This window comes from Echinops telfairi, unplaced genomic scaffold (genome assembly GCF_000313985.2).
Source record: "Echinops telfairi isolate 266 unplaced genomic scaffold, ASM31398v2 ScPeMD7_7469;HRSCAF=8507_1, whole genome shotgun sequence".
NCBI lineage: Eukaryota > Metazoa > Chordata > Mammalia > Afrosoricida > Tenrecidae > Echinops > Echinops telfairi.
In genome coordinates, this window is record NW_022111373.1 from 76636387 (window position 1) to 76657553 (window position 21167).

General features: G+C 41.8%; 1 protein-coding gene across 1 annotated transcript in view; it reads left to right on the top strand.

The window, feature by feature from the left end:
- The window catches only part of ANKRD31 (ankyrin repeat domain 31), a 165688-nt gene that overhangs the window by 125738 nt on the left and 18783 nt on the right, over positions 1-21167 (top strand). The window contains exons 19-23 of the mRNA XM_045285221.1: positions 433-548; positions 2432-2519; positions 7558-7654; positions 11479-12466; positions 13499-13639. Of these exons, the coding sequence (XP_045141156.1) occupies positions 433-548; positions 2432-2519; positions 7558-7654; positions 11479-12466; positions 13499-13639 (1430 nt within the window). The remainder of the gene's footprint in view (positions 1-432; positions 549-2431; positions 2520-7557; positions 7655-11478; positions 12467-13498; positions 13640-21167) is intronic.

Consider the following 21167-nt stretch of genomic DNA (forward strand, 5'->3'; position numbering starts at 1 on the left):
AAATAAATGAGATACTGAGTTGTTCGGAGCCATCAAGTCCGCTCCAACCCATATGGACTTTCTGTTCAACAGAACAAAACACTTCCTGGCCCTGTGCCATCCTCACAGTTGTTCCGATGTCTGAGCCCATTGGAGCAGTCATTCAGTCAATCGATCTTGTTGAGGGCCTTCCTCTTTTTTGGTGCCCCTTCACTTTCAAAAATGCACGGCCATCGAGTCAGTGCTGACGCATAGCCTAATGTCCTTCTCCAGGGACTACTGTCTCCTGATAACATGTCCAAAGTACCGAGTAGTATTAAGATACTACTTTAGACAATTTATCTGTTGCATCTGTTACAATTACAGCTTATGGAATGAAGCTAATTTTATATATGTCTGTTTTCCTTTTTAAATATATTTTCACACATATAAATATTATCTAATTTTTTCCAGGAAAAAGTACTACTGTTTGGCCAAAAAGACATAAACAGCACATTTCTGATGATTGCAAAACTGTTGATCAACCTTCCCCTTCACACCACGAAAACACCAGAGAAAGCCTTCCTAAGGTGAGTGACACTGAAATCTTTGGGTTCATCAGTCTAGAAAATGCCATTCTTTGAACCAGTCAGCTAGTAGTTGTTGGCAGTACTCATTTTAAGGTCACACAAAGGGAAAAAGGAAAAAGTGTTTGTCGTAACTAGAAATGGAACAGGGTGAACCAAGAAGATGTACTGTTTGGTTAGCTCATACTGAATAACAGGACTACTGTTTGGATGCTCTCTTTCATCTAGTTTGGGTTCTATAGCTACTTCCTGTCTCACAGACTATGCCAATGTCATATGTCTTAGCCCATCCACTCCCTCACATGTCTAGGGTATATGTTGTTGTTGTTAGATGCCATCGAGTCAGTTATGACCCATAGCGGCCCTGTGCACAGCACAAAAACACTGCCCCATCCTGTGCCATCCTCAGCATCGCTGCTGCGCCCGAGTCCATTGTTGCAGCCACGGTGTCCATCCATCGTGTTCAGGGCCTTCCTCTCTTCACTGTCCCTCTAGGGAGAGACTATTGAGAAAAGGCCCAGGATCCCTGGTAGGAAAGAGGTAAGCAGCCTGGTTTAGTGGTGCTGAGGTCTTACCTCCCCTTCCTTTCTGGGCATGAAAAATTCAGCCCCTAAGAACTTGGTCTGCTCCTGTCCCACATGGGCCTCTGCTGGATTTTTTTCTGCTACCAGGTGACTTCCTTTTCTTTCTCCATCCTTGGATGTTTGTGTGTTTACGTGTACGCATGTTCTGTGCTTAAAGTGAATTATGTTTCATTTCGTGTTTCCATGTTTTTGGAATGGGCAGGTCTCACCATACTGATCATAAAGATTTTTTTTTAAATTTGGGGGCTCTTACAGCTCTCTTAACAATCCACACATCAATTGTATCAAGCACATTTGTACATATGTTGCCATCATTATTTTCTAAACATTTACTTTCTATTTGAGCCCTTGGTATCAGCTCCTCTTGTTTCCCTCCCTCCTCCCCTTCCCACCCTCATGACCACTTGATAAATTATAAATGATTATTATTTTCATATCTTACGCCAACCACTGTTCCCCTTCACCCACGTTTCTGCTGTTTGTCCCCATCAGTGGTGGGTGGGGGGATGGTTGTGTGTGGTTATGTGTTGATCATTGCTATTGGTTTCCCCTTCCTCCCTTCCTCTCTCCACCTTCCCCCTACCCTCCTGGTATTGCTACTCCTAGTTCTGTTCCTGAGGGGTTTATCCAGCCTGGATTCACGTGTTGTGAGCTCTTATCTGTACCAGTGTACATGTTGCAGTCTAGCCCGAAGTGAAAGGCAGAATGGGGGTTATAATAGTGGGGGGTGAGGAAGCCTCAAGGAGCCAGAGGAATATTGTGGAGCAGTGGTTAAGCTCTCAGCCACCAAGTGAAAAGTCAGTGTGTCAAACCCATCTGCCACTCCGAGAGAAAAAGGTGAGACAGTCTGCTTTCACAAAGATTCAGTCTAGGAATCCCTATGGGGCAGTTCCGTCCTACTCTGTATGGTTTGCTGTTAGTCACAATAGATTCCAGGGCATACAACAACAATGCCTATAATTATAATAGAAGTCAATGGGAAAGGCTGATTCCTTAAAAGTTGTTGCCCATTGGGGAGGGAGGAGACAAGGGGGAGCTGATATCAAAGAGTTCAAAAAGAAAGAAAGTGTTTTGAAACTGATGGTGGTAACAATTGCATAATTATGCTTGATCTAATTGAATTATGGATTATTGTAATATCTGTAAGAGCTCCCAATAAAATGATTAATAAAAAAAGTTGTTGCCCATAAATTTTTTGGCATTTTTTGCAGCACTTCCGTTAGCACTCTGTTGACTGTGTTTGTCAATAGGATCATAGAAACATGCTCCTATAATGCAGTTCCCAATGTTTTTATCTGACAGCATCGCACCATCAGCGCCATTCTGCAAGATATCGAAGAAAAACAAGAAAATCTGTTAGAATTTGAAATACAAACCCCTAAAGATGCAGGTAAATATCAACTCACACTCACATTTACTTATTTCAGATGGGCAAAGTAACCACAAGCACATCTTCTCGTGGTCCATGGTTATTTCAAAACTCATAAGGACCAAGAGAGTAGTCTTATATGAAGGAGTATTTCAAAGTAGCAGGAATGATCATTGGAAGGAACTGATGCAAATTCAAGCCAGTCCTCTAAATGTTGATAGAGTTACCTACTAGACCAGCAGTTCTTAACTTGTGAGTTGCAACCTCTTTGAGGGTCGGATGACCCTTTCACGGGGGTCACCTAACACCATCAGAAAACACATATTTGCGAGGGTCTTAAGAACTGAGACACTGCTCCTCTATCTATCTCCAGGCAGGTCCGCCCACGTGCAGATTCACCCACATAAAGAGTACCCGGCATGAAGACTGTTACCCATGCTACACCATGCTTCATGACAACATTTCATTTATTTGTCATTAGAAATAAATACTTCACAATATAGAATTGCATATTTTTGTAATTAATCAGTATGCTTTCATTATGTTCAATTTGTAACCATGAAAATACATCCTGCATATCAGATATTTACATTAAGATTCATAACAGTAGCAAAATTATAGTTATGAAGTAGCATCAAAAATAATTTTATGGTTGGGGGTCACCATAACATGAGGAACTGTATTAAAGGGTCACGGCATTAGGAGGAACCACTGTTCTAGGTGCAAGGTGGCCTGAGTAATTTGAGAGGCCTTTAGATCTGTGATTAGAGATAAATGACTACTGGTGATATGTTTAGACCAAGGGGAAACAAAAGTGTAAGGAGGGTAACCAGAGCTGAGATGATGTTACTCCTTGGCTCCTCAGCTTTGCCCAGCTACGGTAACTTTAAGATATAGGTCAGGAGAAAAATGTGCAGTATGACACCAGCAGAGCAAATTCTCATGCTTTGCAGATGCGTGGCTATGCCAGGTGCGTTTCCTCATGCAGGCGTGTCTTTCTGCTTGCCAAACGCCCGGTTTCAATCTGGTAGGTTATAGTTTCATCTCCGACCAGGAATGTTAACTTTTCAAAACGCTTAACCTCTCAGTAAGTATTTTCAAACTCTTGATATCTCATAGCTATGTTGTCTTGAGTTAAAATTTACAAGGTAGGAAGTAGCACCTAGTAGATGCACATCTGAATTTTAAAATGATATAAAATTAAGCAACTTAAAAGTAGCAAATCAATCTTTTGTGTGGCAGGACACGACTCTTGAGTTATCTCTAGTCTTAACTCATGTTTGTATGTTGTGTTTGTTGCCCAATTCATGGGGTATTTCATATACAATAGAGTGAAATGTTTCCTGGCCCTGAATCTGCATAATCTTTGGCATGCCCAGTGTGACCCCCTTTGAATGCCTTCCAACCCAGAGAGCTCATCTTCTAGAACTGTGTCACCCAGGAGTCTGCTATGTCCCTAGGACTTTCACTGGCTAATTGTTAGAAGATCGGCAGGACTTTTTCCAAGTTTGTCTTAGCCTGGAAGCTCCACGGACACCTATCTAACATAGGTTACCCTGCTGGCATTGTATTTGCTGGTAGCATGATTTCCAGCATCACAGCAACACACAAATATTTGTTCAGCCACTTGACACTCTTTTTACTTGGGATACCTATTGGTTTGTGTATTAGTCTAGGTACTTTGGAGGAACAAATCCACAGCAACTCATGTATAAGAGAGAGTTTTATGCAAAGAAAATGTGCATCACGAAAACATCCCAACCCAATGCTGCCCAAGCCCACAAGTCCAACATTAACCCATTAACCCAACACCAGTCCACAAAGTCCTCCACCTCACAAAACAGAGGCAATGATGCCAACTGCAGGAGGAAAGCTGAGTCAGTGAACGAACAAGCATCTCAGCACTGGCTGGGGTCTCCACACGGCTGCTCCAGCACCCAGAGCTGCATCGGGATAGATCCATGCAGCTTCTCCTTGGGGATGTCTTGTAGGAAATCCATCTTGCAAGCTGAAGCAGGGAACTGCTAAGGCAGCTACACCTGATGCAACCATCACAAAACAAGAGACCCGAGAACTAGAAAGGCGAGGCTCCCCACCCATTTATCCCTCCGCCTTTCAGCCAGCACCACATGTGATTATCGGCCAGGCTGGCACAATTAACTAACTCAGTTTGTTTTTATGTACTGTATGTACCTGAGTATAAGCCAACCAAATACCAGCCGATGCTTCTACTTTTACCACAGAAACTGCATTAAAAATGTGTTGAAAAACTCGGCTTATACATGAGTATGTACAGTTCTTCCAATTTCAAAGCCTGCATGGTCAAGCCTACCATCCTTCTTCCTTTACTATTTGTTTGGATGCTTTTCAAATTAGAAACTCTTTTCACCTTCCCACCCTAAGAATTGATCATTGAATTTTATTTGATAATAGCCAATATATCAGATAACCATTATTTTCAGGCATGTATTGATTGATTTGATGGCAGTGAAGTTTTTTGTTTGTTTGTTTTGTTGATGGATTGATTGTGTCCCAGCCCCCTGAAGGGAGAAAAGAGCTAAGACATGGGGACTGAGGGTTCTTGGCTGAGAACTGACTATGGTTAACTCTGCAGCTTGCCTATAGATATTTCACAACTGACTCTGTTGAGCTCTTTTGAGGCTCTACAGAGCTCATCAGCCAGAACTGTGGGCAGGATCATAGGCCAGACCCAACTCACATCCTTGGGATCTTTGTATCTTTCCCTACAATTAGCCAAAGCCCATCCTCTTTCTCTGTCCTGCTGTGGCAACTTCGTACTTCGGGATCTCTGCATCTAGATGTTCTGGGAGGAAGCCAGATAGCAGTCCAGTACCACCTCAACTGGGAGTTCAGGTTTAAACTGTCTAAACAAGAGTTCCTTTGAGAAACTGCCTCCCACCACTACCACCATCCCAATTAGGATTGACATAAAGGAGAGAAACGCCCTTGCACTTTGCTCACTCTTGTTGCTTGGCCTGGAGACTTCCATATAGTTCAGCAACAGCCCTCTAAAGAAATTTCTTTACATGTACACCTCTTTCCACTTTATCTGACTGAGGACTCAAAGAGTAATGAACCCCATATTGTATATTTCTTTGTAACTTTTTCTTATAGAAGACTTGTATTCACATTGGTCTCAGATATCTTTAGTACCAAACTGAATTGAGACCAAAAAATGACCATTCAAACCCTTTATATTGCTTTGTTTAAGCATGTTTAAGTCTATAATTAATTTGAAATTTCTTTTCTGCATGTGGCCTGAAGACAGAGTAGGATTTTCCCACATTTGCCCATCCTTACCCATCTCCCTTCTCTCGGTTTGTTCCTGCTGTGGTGGCTCAGATGTGGCTGTGATGCTGGAAGCTTTGTCACCGGTGTTTCAAATAGGAGCAGAATTACTCATGGTTTCAGCAGAGCTTCTGGACTGAGACAGTCTAGGAAGAAAGGACTGGTAATTACCCCTGAAAATTAGCCACCAAAAACTCTCTGACTTACAATAGAATATTGTCCTATGTAGTGCTGGAAAGTGAGCCCTGGCGCTTAGATGACACTCAGAATACCCAGTGGCCACAGTGACGGACTTTCATGCCTGTGTAAAGGAGGTACAGGACCAGGCAACATTTCGTTCTGTGGTTCAGAGCCAACTCAGGCACCTAACCACAGCAGCGTACCACCCCTATTGGTTGAATCATTTCTCTTTTCCTCCTTGTTATTATATCTTATACTGCTAAGCATATGATGGCAATTTCTAGGTTCTCTCTCATGCTAATTTTTAATGTTATCTTTTTGATAAATAAATGTATGGTATGAAGTTAGATGTACATATATATCATTTGTTGTAGCAGCCAGCACATAGAGTAAATTAGATTACTGTGATATGCTATTTTTACATGTGGTTTAAAATTTGGTTAGAAAACCCAGTGCAACAGGACACATAGATAATTTAAGGGTGAAAATTTAGAAAATGTTTTAAAAGAATAATTTGGTAATAGGTAATTGGTTAACCTGTCAAATTTGCCATATAAATTTCTATGTAAATTCTTGAGGGTCAGACAAATTTCTCCATTGTTGGCACACACAGCACATTGGGAAATGAATATGCCCCATAGGATGACAGGAAAACTACTCTGGGGATACCAACACCAAATAATTTGTCCGACTTGCCAAGGAAGGTTCAGAACAAATTCTGACTGAATCCAACTGAAATGATTAGCAAGAGGCTTAAAAGAAATAAAATATAGTCACCTAAGCTTTTCAAGTTCCTACTTGGAGAGCTGGATTTGGACATAATCCACAGGATTATGTGTCAGTCTTGTTTTTTGTGTTGGAGGGAATGATACCTTTCCTTTGGAAGCAATAGAAGAAAGTAGGAAACAATTATTATAGTGGAAATTTTGTAAAGTTGGAAAGTAACCTTAGATCTCTCATGCAGTCCTAGCCAAGTGCTAAATGCAAAGAATAAGAATTAACAGTATGATTCTGGTTTTTCAGCTCATACATTATATAGTTACATAGAGTGTGTATATATTTATATAAAAATTAGAATACATTTTATCCACTCACTGAAGCACTGACATCGCTCTCCTTTGTAAAGTAAAACAGAGAAAAAGGAAAGCGAGTGGGGTGCTCTTTAACCTTTTTATAAACATTTATATTTGGAATTTCTTTTACAATGATAATGTAGCCCTTTCATATTTTAAAAAATAAATAATTTGAACTGGAAAAAATACTTCTCTTTCATTTCAACCTTCTTTTCATAGATATGCAAACAAACCTTAACATTGGGGCCGCAGGACTAGAACTGGGCCTGCCAGATCTTTCTTGATATCAGTAAGCTTTTAGGCACTTCCATAGGATGACGATTAAATAAGTTTGGCTTGTTTGGGTGTAGGAGGATATTGGGGCGGGGAGCATTACTATTCGGAAAGAGTGTAGGAAAAACACCATTTTGAAATAAACAGTAAGGCTGTCTTATGTACCCAATTGTATTCTTTGCTATCTCTCAATGTAACGGGTCTTATTTTATTTCTGTTTCTAGAACAATATATTGAAAAGATGCTACAAATTAAAGAGGTGATGGATAGCGTGCTTGCCAAACAAAAGGCAGAAAGGGATGATTTGGCTAAGAAATACAGGTAAGTTTAAGATAAAAAGTGCTTAAAAGTGTTTGGTTTTTTTTTTTAGAGTTTTCCCATAGTCGGTAGGCCTAGATTTTCTTTAAGAATACAGGTTCCTTAGAACCGTATAGGAGACCAAATAACCCTTTTATCTCCATGAGGAATTTCAGTTTCTCAGAAGGATGTTTTTCTGCTTTATGACTTTAGGACATTTTAATATTTTAGAGGTGTCTATGGCCAAAAATTTTCTGAAAGCCTCTAGTCATGATCTCAAACATTTCCTTCCTTAGTAAATTTCCAACACTTTACCTTAAGAAATATTTTTGTTATTATTGTCACCAATGTTACCCTTCTAGGCAATTAACTAATCGTGCATATTTGTTTTTTGGTGTACTCCTAAACTTTCACTACTCTTAAGGAATTTTATTCTAACAAATTTATATTTGTTATCTCTCTTTTTTTTTTGAGAAGTATCTTATTGTTTAGGAATTTTTTTTATTAGCTTTTCATAATCACTATATATATCTTCTTTATTTCCATTTAATTTTTCTAAAACTTCCTTTATATTCTTTTTAATTACTTGACATCTATTGCAGTCTCAGTTTTTTAGAACTTATATAAAAGTCAGTTATTCTTCTTTGTAATTCTCCCATCTTTTTTCCTGAGTTTTCCTTTGTCGCTAAGGAAGCAGAATCATAAGTTTATTTTTATTTCCAGACTCTTTTCTATCAGTATAGTGCAAGTGAGCTCATGTAGTATATTGGTGCTGATTGACTGTAGGATAGATTTATTTTCTAGGGCACTTTGGAGAAGCTTGACTCAGTTTCCTTTAGTATCCTATGCTTAACTCCGTATGTAGGAGTTCAGAGATCAGTGGGAGTTTGTAAATCCTTATGAATACTGTGACAAGACCTCAAACTTTGGTAGGAGTGATCTAAAAAGGGCCCCTTTGGGTTTTTTTGAACTTCTTGTTACACAGTTTTAAGTGTGATATTTTTTCCTTTCTCTGATTTTTAGGTTCTTGCATTCTCTGTTGTTTGTTAATCTGATTCCTTCTTGCTGCTTCATCCCCTTATATCTGCAGCTCCCTTTTATATCCCATCTGCTGGGAGTTCAGTACCTGCAACTGTGGGGGGATATGCCAGCCCCCACCACTAATCACGGGTTCGATAGGCACAATTGTACAGTTAAAATATATAAAGATTATATTAAAGTCATAAAGAGCATGAGAGATAGAAGAGAGATTGAAATAATGGAGTCAGACACATTTCATGGTAGCATGCTCACCTCAGCCCCCCTTGGTGGTCCATGTGGAGAGAGGGGGAGGGGAAGGAGGACAAGGAGAAAGGGAACAGGGGAGAGAGGGCCAGAGAGGAGAAGGAGCCAAGGGGGAGCCGAGGGAGCTCTTTATTGCTAACCCAGGCCTATATACTTTTTGGGGAAGTGCAAGCCCACTAATTACAGGTAAAGACATACGTCACAGGAAGGGGTTGCACTATAGGTTACACAGCAATGAGAGGGGGACAATCTAAGGATATCCACGTAATAGGAAGGGTAGGGGTAACCATGTGACAAGATGGGCAGATCCTAGATACAGGATGGCAGCCTAACTTTGGATGTCACTGAGCAGGTCTGACCTTTTCTCTGGATCTCCATAGAAACCATTATCAGTAGGGTATAAACCCACCCTACAGGAACCAAGCTAATGGTCACATGCCTTTAGGGAGAAGTAGCCCATTTCCTTCACAGCAGGGAGGGGGGCCTACCTGTGGTGGGACCAGATAGTAGTCTGGCAACTGACTGCCTTCAGGGAGGATGTCTCTAAGCATCTGACCTCCCTCCATATGCTAGCAAAAAGCCTCCAATGTTCGGCATGTCTTTGGGGGGGAGACAAAACTGGGGAAGTCTCTTTATAATCCCACAGGTTACCCTAAACTAAAGAGAAGAGGCAAAATCTCTTTAGCGTTTTCTCTTAAAGCAAGAGCTTTTTAAGGTCGGCTAACGGACCCAGAGGAGTCCATTTTCGGGGATCTGTGAAGTCCCAATCAAGGTCTGCGTTTGGCTCCTGACCCACAGCTGCTCCATGGGAGACAGATGGGTCAGTCTGCTTCCATAAAGACTGACAGCCTCGAAGCAACTCTACAGCAGTGGGTTTGGCGTGGGGTGAAGTCAAAATGGTTTTTGTAATAAAAAACACCCACTACCACTGAGTTATTCTACCTCACAACGAAAAACCCTATAGGACAGAGTAGAAATGGTCTTCCAAGGCTGGAAATCTTGGCAGAAGCAGGTTGTAACACATCTTTCTCCTGCAATCCTGCTGGTGAACTCGAAACCGCCAATCTCTCCTTAACAGTCAAGTGTTTTACCTACTGCCCCACCAGGGCTTCTTGATTTGTATAACAATATTGAGTTAATTAATTGTGCCAACCTGGCCGATAATCACACTTGAAAGGCTGAGGGATAAATGGGTGGTGAGCCTCGCCTTTCTAGTTCTAGGGTCTCTTGCTTTGTGGTGGTTGCACCGGGTGCAGCTGCCTTAGCAGTTCCCTGCTTCAGCTTGCAAGATTGACTTCCTACAAGACATCCTCACGGAGAAGCCACATGGACCTATCCCAATGCAGCCCTGCGTGCTGGAGCAGCCATGTGGAGACCCCTGCTAGTGCTGAGATGCTTATTCATTCACTGACTCAGCTTTCCTCCTTCAGTAGGCATCTGCCTGTTTTGTGAGGTGGAGGACTTTGTGGACTGGTGTTGGGTTAATGGGTTAATGTTGGACTTGTGGGCTTGGGCAGCATTGGGTTAGGATGTTTTCGTGATGCACACTTTCTTTACATAAAACTCTCTTATACATGAGTTGCTGTGGATTTGTTTCTCTAAAGTACCTAGATTAATACAAATATTAAGATGTTTTCTGCATTTTTTCCTCTCATTCTCTTGAGGTGGAATTTCTAGGAGCCACATGGCATGATGATATCACTCAAATGACCACTAGAAGATATGCTTGTGTATCTTGTGTTTTAAGTATTTCTTTAACAGAGACTATTGATACATAAAATTCACATAAGCAAAAACTCTGTGAAGTCTTCAGTAATTTTTATGAGTGAAAGGGGGTCTTGAGAACAAAATGTTTAGAACAGGGGAAACCAAGTGGCCAATACCCTGAAGGTCCTTGAGGGATGGATGAGTGAACACAACCAGATACTAGAGCTGTGGAAGAGGCATGGCGAGCCATTTCCTCTCCCTTAGCCAAGCCCTTGAGAGATTTGGTTCGAGGAAGGAACACAAGATAATGTTTGTCTGGATAGTGCCCCTGAACTTGAAAGTGCCTCTATATGGAACAAAGTACAATCGTAGTAATTAGTTGGTGAAGTGATATGTCTCAAGCCTACCTGAGGTATACTTATTCACAGAACAATTTTACTCCTACATGGCTGAGGGAACTGAATGGAGCTTACTCCCAAATTTTTCTTCCAGAATGTGTTTCATAACAGTGCCCCTCCTCAGCCGCCTTTCAGCTTACGGATTACAAGATAACTAAATTGACAACTTAACTCTTGTTTGTCTTGTAGGGTTAATTTACAACTGATGATATGAGACTATTTCTGGATAGAGCCACCTCCTGAAAGCAAGCAAGCCCACTTAATGCATCCCATTTCCCTCAAAGGAAATGCCTGGCAAAAGTAGACATTTGTGTACCTTTACATTTACCTGACTAATTTTATCAAGCTGGTTACATTTTAATATTGAAACAACATACTACCTAAACTAACACCTAAATTCTACTCAGAAACAAATTTTCACCTGTTTTTGTCTTTCTCTTTTTGTGTTTCTTTCTGTAGGGTGTCCAAAGAGGCATTTAAGCAGGGTGCTCTGAGAGAACAACTGGCCAACTTGGCTGCAAGACAGAAAAGTCTTTTAGTCGTGGCGAAGAAACAGAAAAAGATAAGCCTGAAAATTCAAAGCTGTAAGAATGACACACCATTGTCTGGACTTACTGTGAGGGAGCCGCCATCTAGCCCAGAAATCTCTAATAAAAAGAACAGTCAAAAGCCTACCAGTCTGGAAAAATCAATACAGCCCCAAACAGGCACATGCTTCCCTGCCAGCCTTGTCTGTGGAAGCATACAGGAAGCACAGCTGTCCCCAGAAACTGAGATTGAAGTTCAGAATGACAGCCAAAGTACCAATATTTGCCTAAATTCAGAGACAGCATGTAGTGAAGACCTTTCTGGAAATGAGCTGAGTTCTAAACAAAATGTCATATTCTCAGAATCCAGTCATTCAGATGGCACTGAGGAGACTGCATTGCCATCACAGCCTGTTGCTTTTATTGCTCAAGCAGATTGTTCACAAAATAAAAATGATCTTTTAAAAACCACAGCCAAAGAGTATGAGTCCTGCAATTCTCCTGCAATTGCTAGCACATTAGATGTTTCAGAAAGCACAACGGTATTTACCCAAAAAGATGTCCATCCGTCAACTATTATTTGTGACCAAGACCTTCCCAATTATGTTCCCAAAAGAAAAAGGAAAACAAATTCCCAGAAACCACCTCGGGCAGCATCAGAATCCCTGGCGCATCAACGGATTGCTGTCCTAGGCAGTGATACTGCAAGCCAGGTGAAGCCATACCTGAAAAAGTCAGCTTCGGCCGCCTCATGTGAAGGTGGCCATCAGATGGCCAGCTCGGGGACTGGCCATCAACAGACAATCAAAAAGCCTTTAAATTACAACATAGCTCCTAAAAAGAAACGCTTGCAGATAAAGGATCTGATGTTAATGGGAAAAATTAATCCTGGGCATAACATTCTGGAATTCAAAACACAGGTATCCTATTTAGTTTTTCTCTAAAACCATGTAAGTTTTATAAATGAGTACTTACATACTCGAGTATAAGCTGATCTGAATATCAGCTGAGGCACCTAATTTTACCACAAAAACGGCACTAAAAATGTGCTGAAAAACTCAGCTTATACGCGAGTATATACTGTGAATGTTATTGTCACTTAGACTATATAGCTGTGGCTATAGAAATGGGGTTTGGCTGGCCTACCTGATTAGAGGCCAAAAGTGATTGCATTCTCAGCAAGTGAAATAATCATGTTTTAGAATAGAACACCTTTTTAGAGGGAGTCTGGCTTCTTTCTCTCAGCATAATTATTTTGAGATTCATCCTGCTAGCATATGTCCCTTGTTACTTTATGTCCATTCCCTTGTTATGACTGAAGAGTAGTCTTGTATTTATATACCACAGTTGGTTTATCAGTTCATTCTAGAAGGACATTGGACCTGTTTCCAGTTGTTCATTGTAAAAATTAAAGCTACTATGAACATTGGTATACAGGTCTTGGTGTAACATAGACTTTTTTTTCTCTTGGGTAAATACCTAGGGACAGAGTGGCAGGATCATATGGTAGGAGTACATCTAACTTTTTAAGAAATTGCCAATCTGTTTTCATCATTTTACTTTCCTACAGCAGTGTATAAGAGTTCCTTTTCCCCCTGTCTCCATATCCTGAATACTTGGGGTGATTAGTCTTTATACATTAAATATATATTCTAGAAATATGTATATATATATATATTTCTCAACCACTCTCTTATTTTTAAACCATGCTAAAATACATATCATTATGGCTTACCGTTGTAGTTTTAATCTGCATTTCCCTAATAATTAAAGATGGTGAGCATCTTCCCCTATGTTTATTTGCCATCTATATTTATTCTTTGGTGAAGTTTCTACTGTAATATTTTGCTTATTTTTTATTGGTGGTTTTTCTTAAGGAGTTGTGAATTTCATTATACTAGATACAAACAACTATTTTTGTGTTTTAATTTTTGTTTTATCTTCTATTTCAGGAGGCTACCCACAAAGCCAGTATTTTATTCAGTGGTAAAATTAAGGTAGAAAATGGTCAGGTTTATCAAAACCTAGTCACCTGGCTGAAGGATCTCCTAGGAAGTGACAGTTCTGTGACTTGGAATTATGCTTGGAGTAAGGTGAGTCTTTTTTTCTTTTTCTTGCTTTCTTTTTAAGGGAGAAAGTAAAGAAACATTTTACTAGACACTACTGTGTACCAGACCTTGGAGAGCCAGGTTCTCTACGTAACTTTATTTCACTTTGTCCTCAGAATAACCCATTTTAGGGAGATTAGGTGAACTCCCCAAGTCCATTGGTGGAGCATCAATTCCAGATTTACTTCCTACTCCTTCATCTTTCCACGATTGCTCACCTTCTGGGCCCCAGTACTTCCTCTGTAACGGAAAGGCCTGGGGGAGATCTCTACAGTTCCACACAGCTTTAAAAACAAAATCAACATTGTTTTTACCTGTCAGGCCTATGTAAATGATATGACTTCAGCCTGTCTCTCACCTCTTGGTTAGCAGCTGGGTGCTTAGCCATTTACCTCCTCCTCCCCCTGGGCTCCTTTCTTATTAATTCTACTTGGCAAATAGAGGAACTGAGGCTCAGATACGATAAATATGTTGACCAAGATTGCATAGTTGCCACAAGGTTCATCCATTTTAACTGAGACCTATTTGATTTTTTTTTTTTTTTTAATTTCAAATTGGATGAAGGTTCACAGGATGAAGGATTCACAGAGTGAATCCGTTTTCCATTCAGTAATCCGTACACATCTTGTTTTATGTCATTGGCTGCAGTCCCCACAATGTAGCATCACTTTTCCCACATCCTCCCTGTATTTCCCCAAGTTCCATTTACCTTCTTTCCTAATCCTTCTAAACTTGGTCCTTGGACAGACGCTGCCCTTTTACTCCCAAATGGTTGGTTAGTCTAAGATGTGCGTACCTCCCCAAAGTTATTGTTCCTCTTTTAGACCTGGCTGTTGTTTGGCTGAATGTTCACGTCTAGACCTAAGAGTGACCGAGGGTTATAGTCTCGGGGTCTCATCAGTTCTAGTCAATAAGTAGGCCTCGTCTCTTTTTGTGAGCTATGTTCCACATGTTTCTCTAAGTTGGCCATTCTTAATTTTATCTGTAATTGCATACTCAAGTGGAGTGGTATATTTTTGTGTGTGGGGGGGGGTGAGGTGGGGGGAGGAGTGGCTGCGAGTATGATAGAACTATTTCCTTTCCTTTTTAAAGAAAAATGAACGATCTCTAAGCTAGTTGATGTCCTCATGTGCCCCTTTCATGAAAGGCTACATGCTTGCCATATCTGTTTCCCAGAATTCTGTGGGCAGAGTTGCGCAGCCAGCTGTGCCTCCCTTCCTTGCCTCTGACCTGGTCTCAGAAACGTTCATGTTCCTAATAATCCCTTTTATCCTGACAAGAGATTTCAGGGCTCTGTGACTCCACACAGAAAGTTTGGGCCCACTCGTGTGTTATTAGTGTTCTGATTAAATAAAGTTTAATTTCCCCCGAAAGTTGAGAGGAATGGGCAAGGGACCTCAGACCCCAGAAATTAGTGTGCTTGAAACTTGTCTCATCCAGAAAATGTGGCTAACTTGGCAATGCCCACCACCTCTACACATGCTTGGCACCACTTTGGGAACAGTATTTGGGTGATTCATTATCTACCTTTACATTCACAGAACGGTAGACACCTTCCACCTTCACTAGCCAACAGTACGCCTCAGTGCCCCAGTAACAGGAGACCCAGCTTCCTCCCCTGTTGTTCTCTCCAACCCAGCTCTGCACACGCCTGTCCTAGACTGTGTTAATAGTTGGTGCCCCCAAACTCTGCAGACTTTATTGGTAGACCTCCGTGGCAACTATTAACAGTACTGTGGCTCACTACCCTTACATCAGCATCTTCTAGATGGTCTCGGCTACATAAGGGGGCTTCAAAAAGTTTTGGAAAAGCTTCCACTGTCTTTCCATTCCATTTTTCCACAAAAGCTTTGAAACCTCCTCATATGGTCTCTCTGCCCCACCCCACTTATGTTTTTGTTTTGTTTCTCCTCTTGCAATCACCAGGCTATCTGCTTTTAGTTGATCTTAGTCCCTTTGCCCAGCCCTTCCCATGGATTCTTTGTTCATAACTGGTAATTAACATCTCGCTCATCTGTGGTAGTATCTTTTTATTGCAGGGATCAATGACCTTATGTATTGTTTAGCTGACATGGAACCAATGCTCACAGCATGAGCCTGGTACCGATTCATAGACTCCTTTCAACTTGACATACCCGCTCGAAATGGTACCCAGTGCTGATTCATTTCTTCTTCTCTTTTCTCTATTGGAACTACCATCTTTGCACAGCTGCCTGTGATGTCATTGGGTCCTCACTCTGTACGAATGCCTGTTTGCATATCGCCTTGTTCTTTCCTTTTCTTCCACCTCCATAGTGTTCCACCTTCACCAGTGTGATGGTGAAACCAAGTGCAAATGTGGGCACTAAAATTCTTGCATACCACATATTCATCAAGGTTATCTGAGCAGGGCTTAGATGATTTTTCAACAATTGTCCTAACAATGGACACAAAGTTTAAAAAATTATTTGGGACACTCACATACTTCTCAGACTTAAAAACATTGCCCAGTGAGTTTCATTACAATATTTTAAAACCTTTTCTAAAGTCTTCCCTTTTTAAAGTTTACCAAAGAAATCATGGCTTCCCCTTGTCTTGGGTAACTTCTAAAGTCACAAAGGAGCTTTTTGCTCCGTTGGTCATATAAACAATTTTTATTGACAGGTTCTGAAAACAGTGATGGGGATAGTAGGCCAGGGGTGGGTGGTTGTCAGACAAGAAATGCCAGAAGTAGGACTTCCTTTGCCTCAGACAGAACCACTAGGTGGATGACTCATTCCTCCCACCCACGCAGTTAGTCTGTGGCACAGCTTTACTGGGGAAATCCTGGTGCTTAGTCCCAGTGCATATCCGACTCTCCCCTCTGCCACAGCCTCCCATCTTTTAGGCATTTTCCTGCTATGGCAGAGTGAACTCTGCGTTCAGGGGCAGGAAACCAGGTTTCTAGTCCTGGCACCACTCTTGATAAGTTACATGGTCTGGCCAGCTGCTCTCAGTCTTGGACACATGTTGGAATCACTTGTTGGAATCTCTCCAAACCAGCCTCACTGCCATCGAGTCAATTCCAACACACAGCGACCCCATAGGACAGAGGGGAACTTCTCCTGAAGGTTTCCAAGGCTGCCGATCTTTATGGAAGCAGACGACTCATCTTTCTCCCTTGGAGCAGCTGGTGGGGTCAAACTACCAACCTTGTGGTTAGCAGCAGGGCTCTTTGGAATTTTACTTGGGAGCTTTTAAAAAACTACCAATGCTTGGGGAACTCAGCACCATAGATTTTGAAGTAATAGTCTGAGGTGGGACCAAGTAGTATTTTAAGACGCTTCCCAAATAATTCTAATGGCAACAAGGATTAATGCTAAATAGTCTCTGTGAGACTTCTCCAACTAGAGATCCTAAGACTTGCAGAGAACTGTGGCCTGGAAACAAGGACTTTTCTGTGTATTCCTTCTCGACAACTCTGTGAGATAGGAAGGTGAGTCCCATTTGTGGGTGTAAAACCAGCTGTGGGCGGTTAAATGGCCCATTTAGTATAATGGCCAGTCAGTGGCAGAACGAGGACTAAGACCTTGTCTTCTAAATTTCCCGATACCCTCTTCTCCATGGAAAATGCTGGCACAGAGGAGCCTGGCATGCCTCCACCAGAAACCGAGGTTGCCTGAACTCCAGGAGCACGTAGTATCATCTAGCCTTCTTCCGGAAGTTATGCAAAGCCTCAGTCTTGTGCAGCAAAATCCACCCACCTGAACAGGAAGGAAAAAATGCCTTTCTGTGACATAATTCCAGCATGAGAATCATAAAAATAGCAGTTTGTGAAAAGCAGACTGCTGTTTTGGGCAGTGGTTTAAGCAGCACAAAACAGATCGCTAGCATAAACGTACTTCCCATCCAGATGCCTTACTGCCTGAACATATACCCGTACACATCCAGTCCATTGGATTTAGTGCTGACGTTTCCCTGCGATTGCCCTCTCTTCCCACCCCTCCCCCTGCCCCCTTCACAAAAAAAATGCTCCCCACTGCCATGCTTGGAAACAGAAAGATATGGAAAGGAGGGCGGGATAGGAATATAGAAGTGATGGGAAGCGTTGATCTGGACAGACAAGCAGCCTGTTTCCGTCACATAGTCACTGCTCCATGTCTTTACCTAAACCTCCTGTAATCCTCGAGCAAGAAGAAGGGGCAGATGGTGGCCTCCGCAGAGGTGAGCCTCTTAAAGTACACATTTCCAGGAGGGGTGAAGCCTGTAAACAGAAGTAATGCAAACGGCTTACTGCTGTCTCTTGCTTGGGGCTGCCTGAGAGTGGCCTTCTGGCCTGGGCATTGGAAAAAGGCGGACAGTAATGACAATGAACTTCACTTCCCCTCAGGATACCTCTCCTAAGGCAGGTCACTCTCCTGCCACTTTCTGTTTTGTCCTCCGAGTCCCTACAGAAATGTTTCACTTGAAGAGTTTTTAGAATTTTCATTGCCAAAATGTCTTTTTTGTTTTACAATACACTTAAAGGAAAAACCTACAATTTCCTTTTATCTCTTTGACTTTTTGTTTTATTTTGTTTTGTTTTCCCCTGAGAGAAAAAAACAATTCTTCAATCCCTCTCCCCCGGGGTAGTGAAAATTTGTAAGACTTGCTTCACAACATTTGAGGTGGAATTAAAATAGTCATTGAATTATCCATGAACAGATGCCCATCAATCAGTATAACAAATGGTTTTTCTGAAGATGTACCAAAAATGGACTAATAATACCAAATAAAATGGAATGCAACAGGGAAGTCAATTCTTAGATACTTCTTTTGTATTCAAGAGCAGGATATATTTTATATTTTGTGTTAGTGCCAAATTAGTTACTACAATTAATATCAAAATCATATTACACTTTATTTTTCAGAGACCTTACCCAAAAAAGAGTTACTTGATAATTCCACTTGGTTCTCTAGCTATATTTCCAGAATAGTTCCTGGCTGAGTCATTCATTCTGTCTCACTGCCTGGCTTCTTAACACACACACACACACACACACACACACACACACACACACGTCATATCTGACCTTCTCTGGCTTCCTTACTGCCACAAGGCAGCGTTCAGACATGCCTCTGTCCTCCATCCTTATTGACCCTATTCTGACCCCAAACCATTCCTCCAACAGCACTCTACTTCTGTGCTGGGTTCATATTTCCTTGTAGGGACCACACAGAACTCACAGAGCATAGTCATGAGTAAAGGAGTTTATTAGGGGATATTACAGGCTACCACAACGCAGGATCAGAAAACAACAAGGATAGAGTTATTGGTTCCTACCAACACATTTCCTCAACCAACAGCCAAGTCTCTCGAGTCTTCAGTTTCTGAGCCACATGGTCCCTTGGCCTCTGTCACCGTGAGCCAGGAAGCCAGGCTGCTGCTTGGCCTCACAGTCTCATAGCCTCCATCTTGCTCCTCTGTCAACCCCCTTGCCTGCCTGGAGTGCCTCTGGTCTCGGCCTCTGCCATTTCAGACAGAGCGCTCGAATGTGCTCTTCTTCTGATTGTCCTGGGAATTCGTTCTCTTCTCCTGTGTCAAAGATAGCTCATTCCTTTAGCCAGGAAGATGGTAACTAAAACTGACCAGTTCCCTCGATGAGTGTCACACGCACCCTATTTGCAGAGTCCCACCCAGTCATGTGGTGGGAGTTACAGAGACATGACATGGATTGAAGAGGAGCATGGATAGAATTTCACTGCAACACACACACCAACGATAGCACTAACTTCTTCCGGAAGTATGATATACCAAATTTGGCAACCAGCATAGACTGATTTCTGAGGAATAATGATCCGTCTGCCTTTTCTTTTCTTTTTGTATGTTTGTTGTGAATTGGGTGAAGGTTCACAGAGCAAATTAGTTGTCCATTCAATAAATCATGCACATCTTGTTTTATACGTCAGTTACAAACCCTACAATGTAACATCACTTATCCCACCTCTTCGTGTTTTCCATTCCTCCCTACGTTCCTCTGCAGTGTTATAGTTAAGTTAGGTGCTCTAACCTTGGTTCCAACCCATAGCGACCCCTATGCAAATAGAACGAATTCTTCTGCTGAACCTGGTTCACTCTGGGTGACCCCGCTGGCATTGGAAATGCCGGTGACATAACTTCCAGTATCACCTTATAAACCTTTCTATTATTGGCCTGAAAATTTAGCCATAGGTGAGATCCATTCCACATTTGAGGAGTGACAAGTCTCATGGTCTTGAGACTTCTTCTAGTCTCTAAGCTACTAGTCCGGTAAACCTGGTCATTTTTATAATTTTAAGTTCTGTTCCACATTTTTCTCCCTTTCTATCCAGGATATTCTAATGTTACCTAATTTAGAGAGGTTGCAGTGGTAGCCAGGAGCCAAGTACTTCTTCTGGTCCTGGCAACTGAGGTAGTCCATTAGTCCATTGGAATAGTTGTTTCCATGCATATTTGAATTTCTTTGCTCTGGAGGGGTAAAGATCAATAGATGTACCTCTCACAAGCTTTAAGACTCCAATTACTATTCACCAAAGTAGAATGTAGAACACTGTCTTTGTGGACTAAGTTATGACAGTTAATTTTCCTTAAGGCTTTGAGTCTCAGCCCACAGGCCCAGTAACTCATTCCCTCAAGCTGTTTGCTTCTGGCTCAGAAGTTTTCATATCTTTGCCTCTTGTGTGCTCTACTGTGTTCATGGATATACTTGCATCATACGTAAATACATATGTAAAATGTTTTCTGTCACATCTTTGTTTGTTCATTCATGAGTACAGCACCGTTCTCTTTCCCAACTTGGTTCAGCTTGTGTATCCACTCACAGACAATTATCATTACAAGATTGTGTGTATAATGTTGTCTTGAACTTGTGTATACCTCATATTTCTTTCCTTCCTTTGCCATCATCAATTTTTGCTGATCTCCCTCTGAGTTAGTTAATTGTGCCAGCCTGGCCGATAATCACATGTGGTGCTGGTTGAAAGGCGGAGGGATAAATGGGTGGTGAAGCCTCGCCTTTCGAGTTCTTGGGTCTCTTGTTTTGTGATGGTTGCATCGGGTGCAGCTGCCTTAGCAGTTCCCTGCTTCAGCTTGCAAGATGGATTTCCTACAAGACATCCCCAAGGAGAAGCTGCATGGATCTATCCCGATGCAGCCCTGGGTGCTGGAGCAGCCATGTGGAGACCCCTGCCTGCCCTGCCAGTGCTGAGATGCTTACATGTTCACTGACTCAGCTTTCCTCCTGCAGTCGGCATTATTGCCTCTGTTTTGTGAGGTGAAGGACTTTGTGGACTGGTGTTGGGTTAATGGGGGAATGGTGGACTTGGGCGCTTGGGCAGCATTGGGTTGGGATGTTTTCGTGATGCACATTTTCTTTGCATAAAACTCTCTTATACGTGAGTTGCTGTGGATTTGTTTCTCCAAAGTACCTAGACTAATACACCCTCTTACTGCTTTCTTTACCTTGTGCCCAAGTTAATACCTGTCTGCCCCCTGTTTACTCCCGCCTTTCACACCCCCACCCTGGTAGCCATCAAA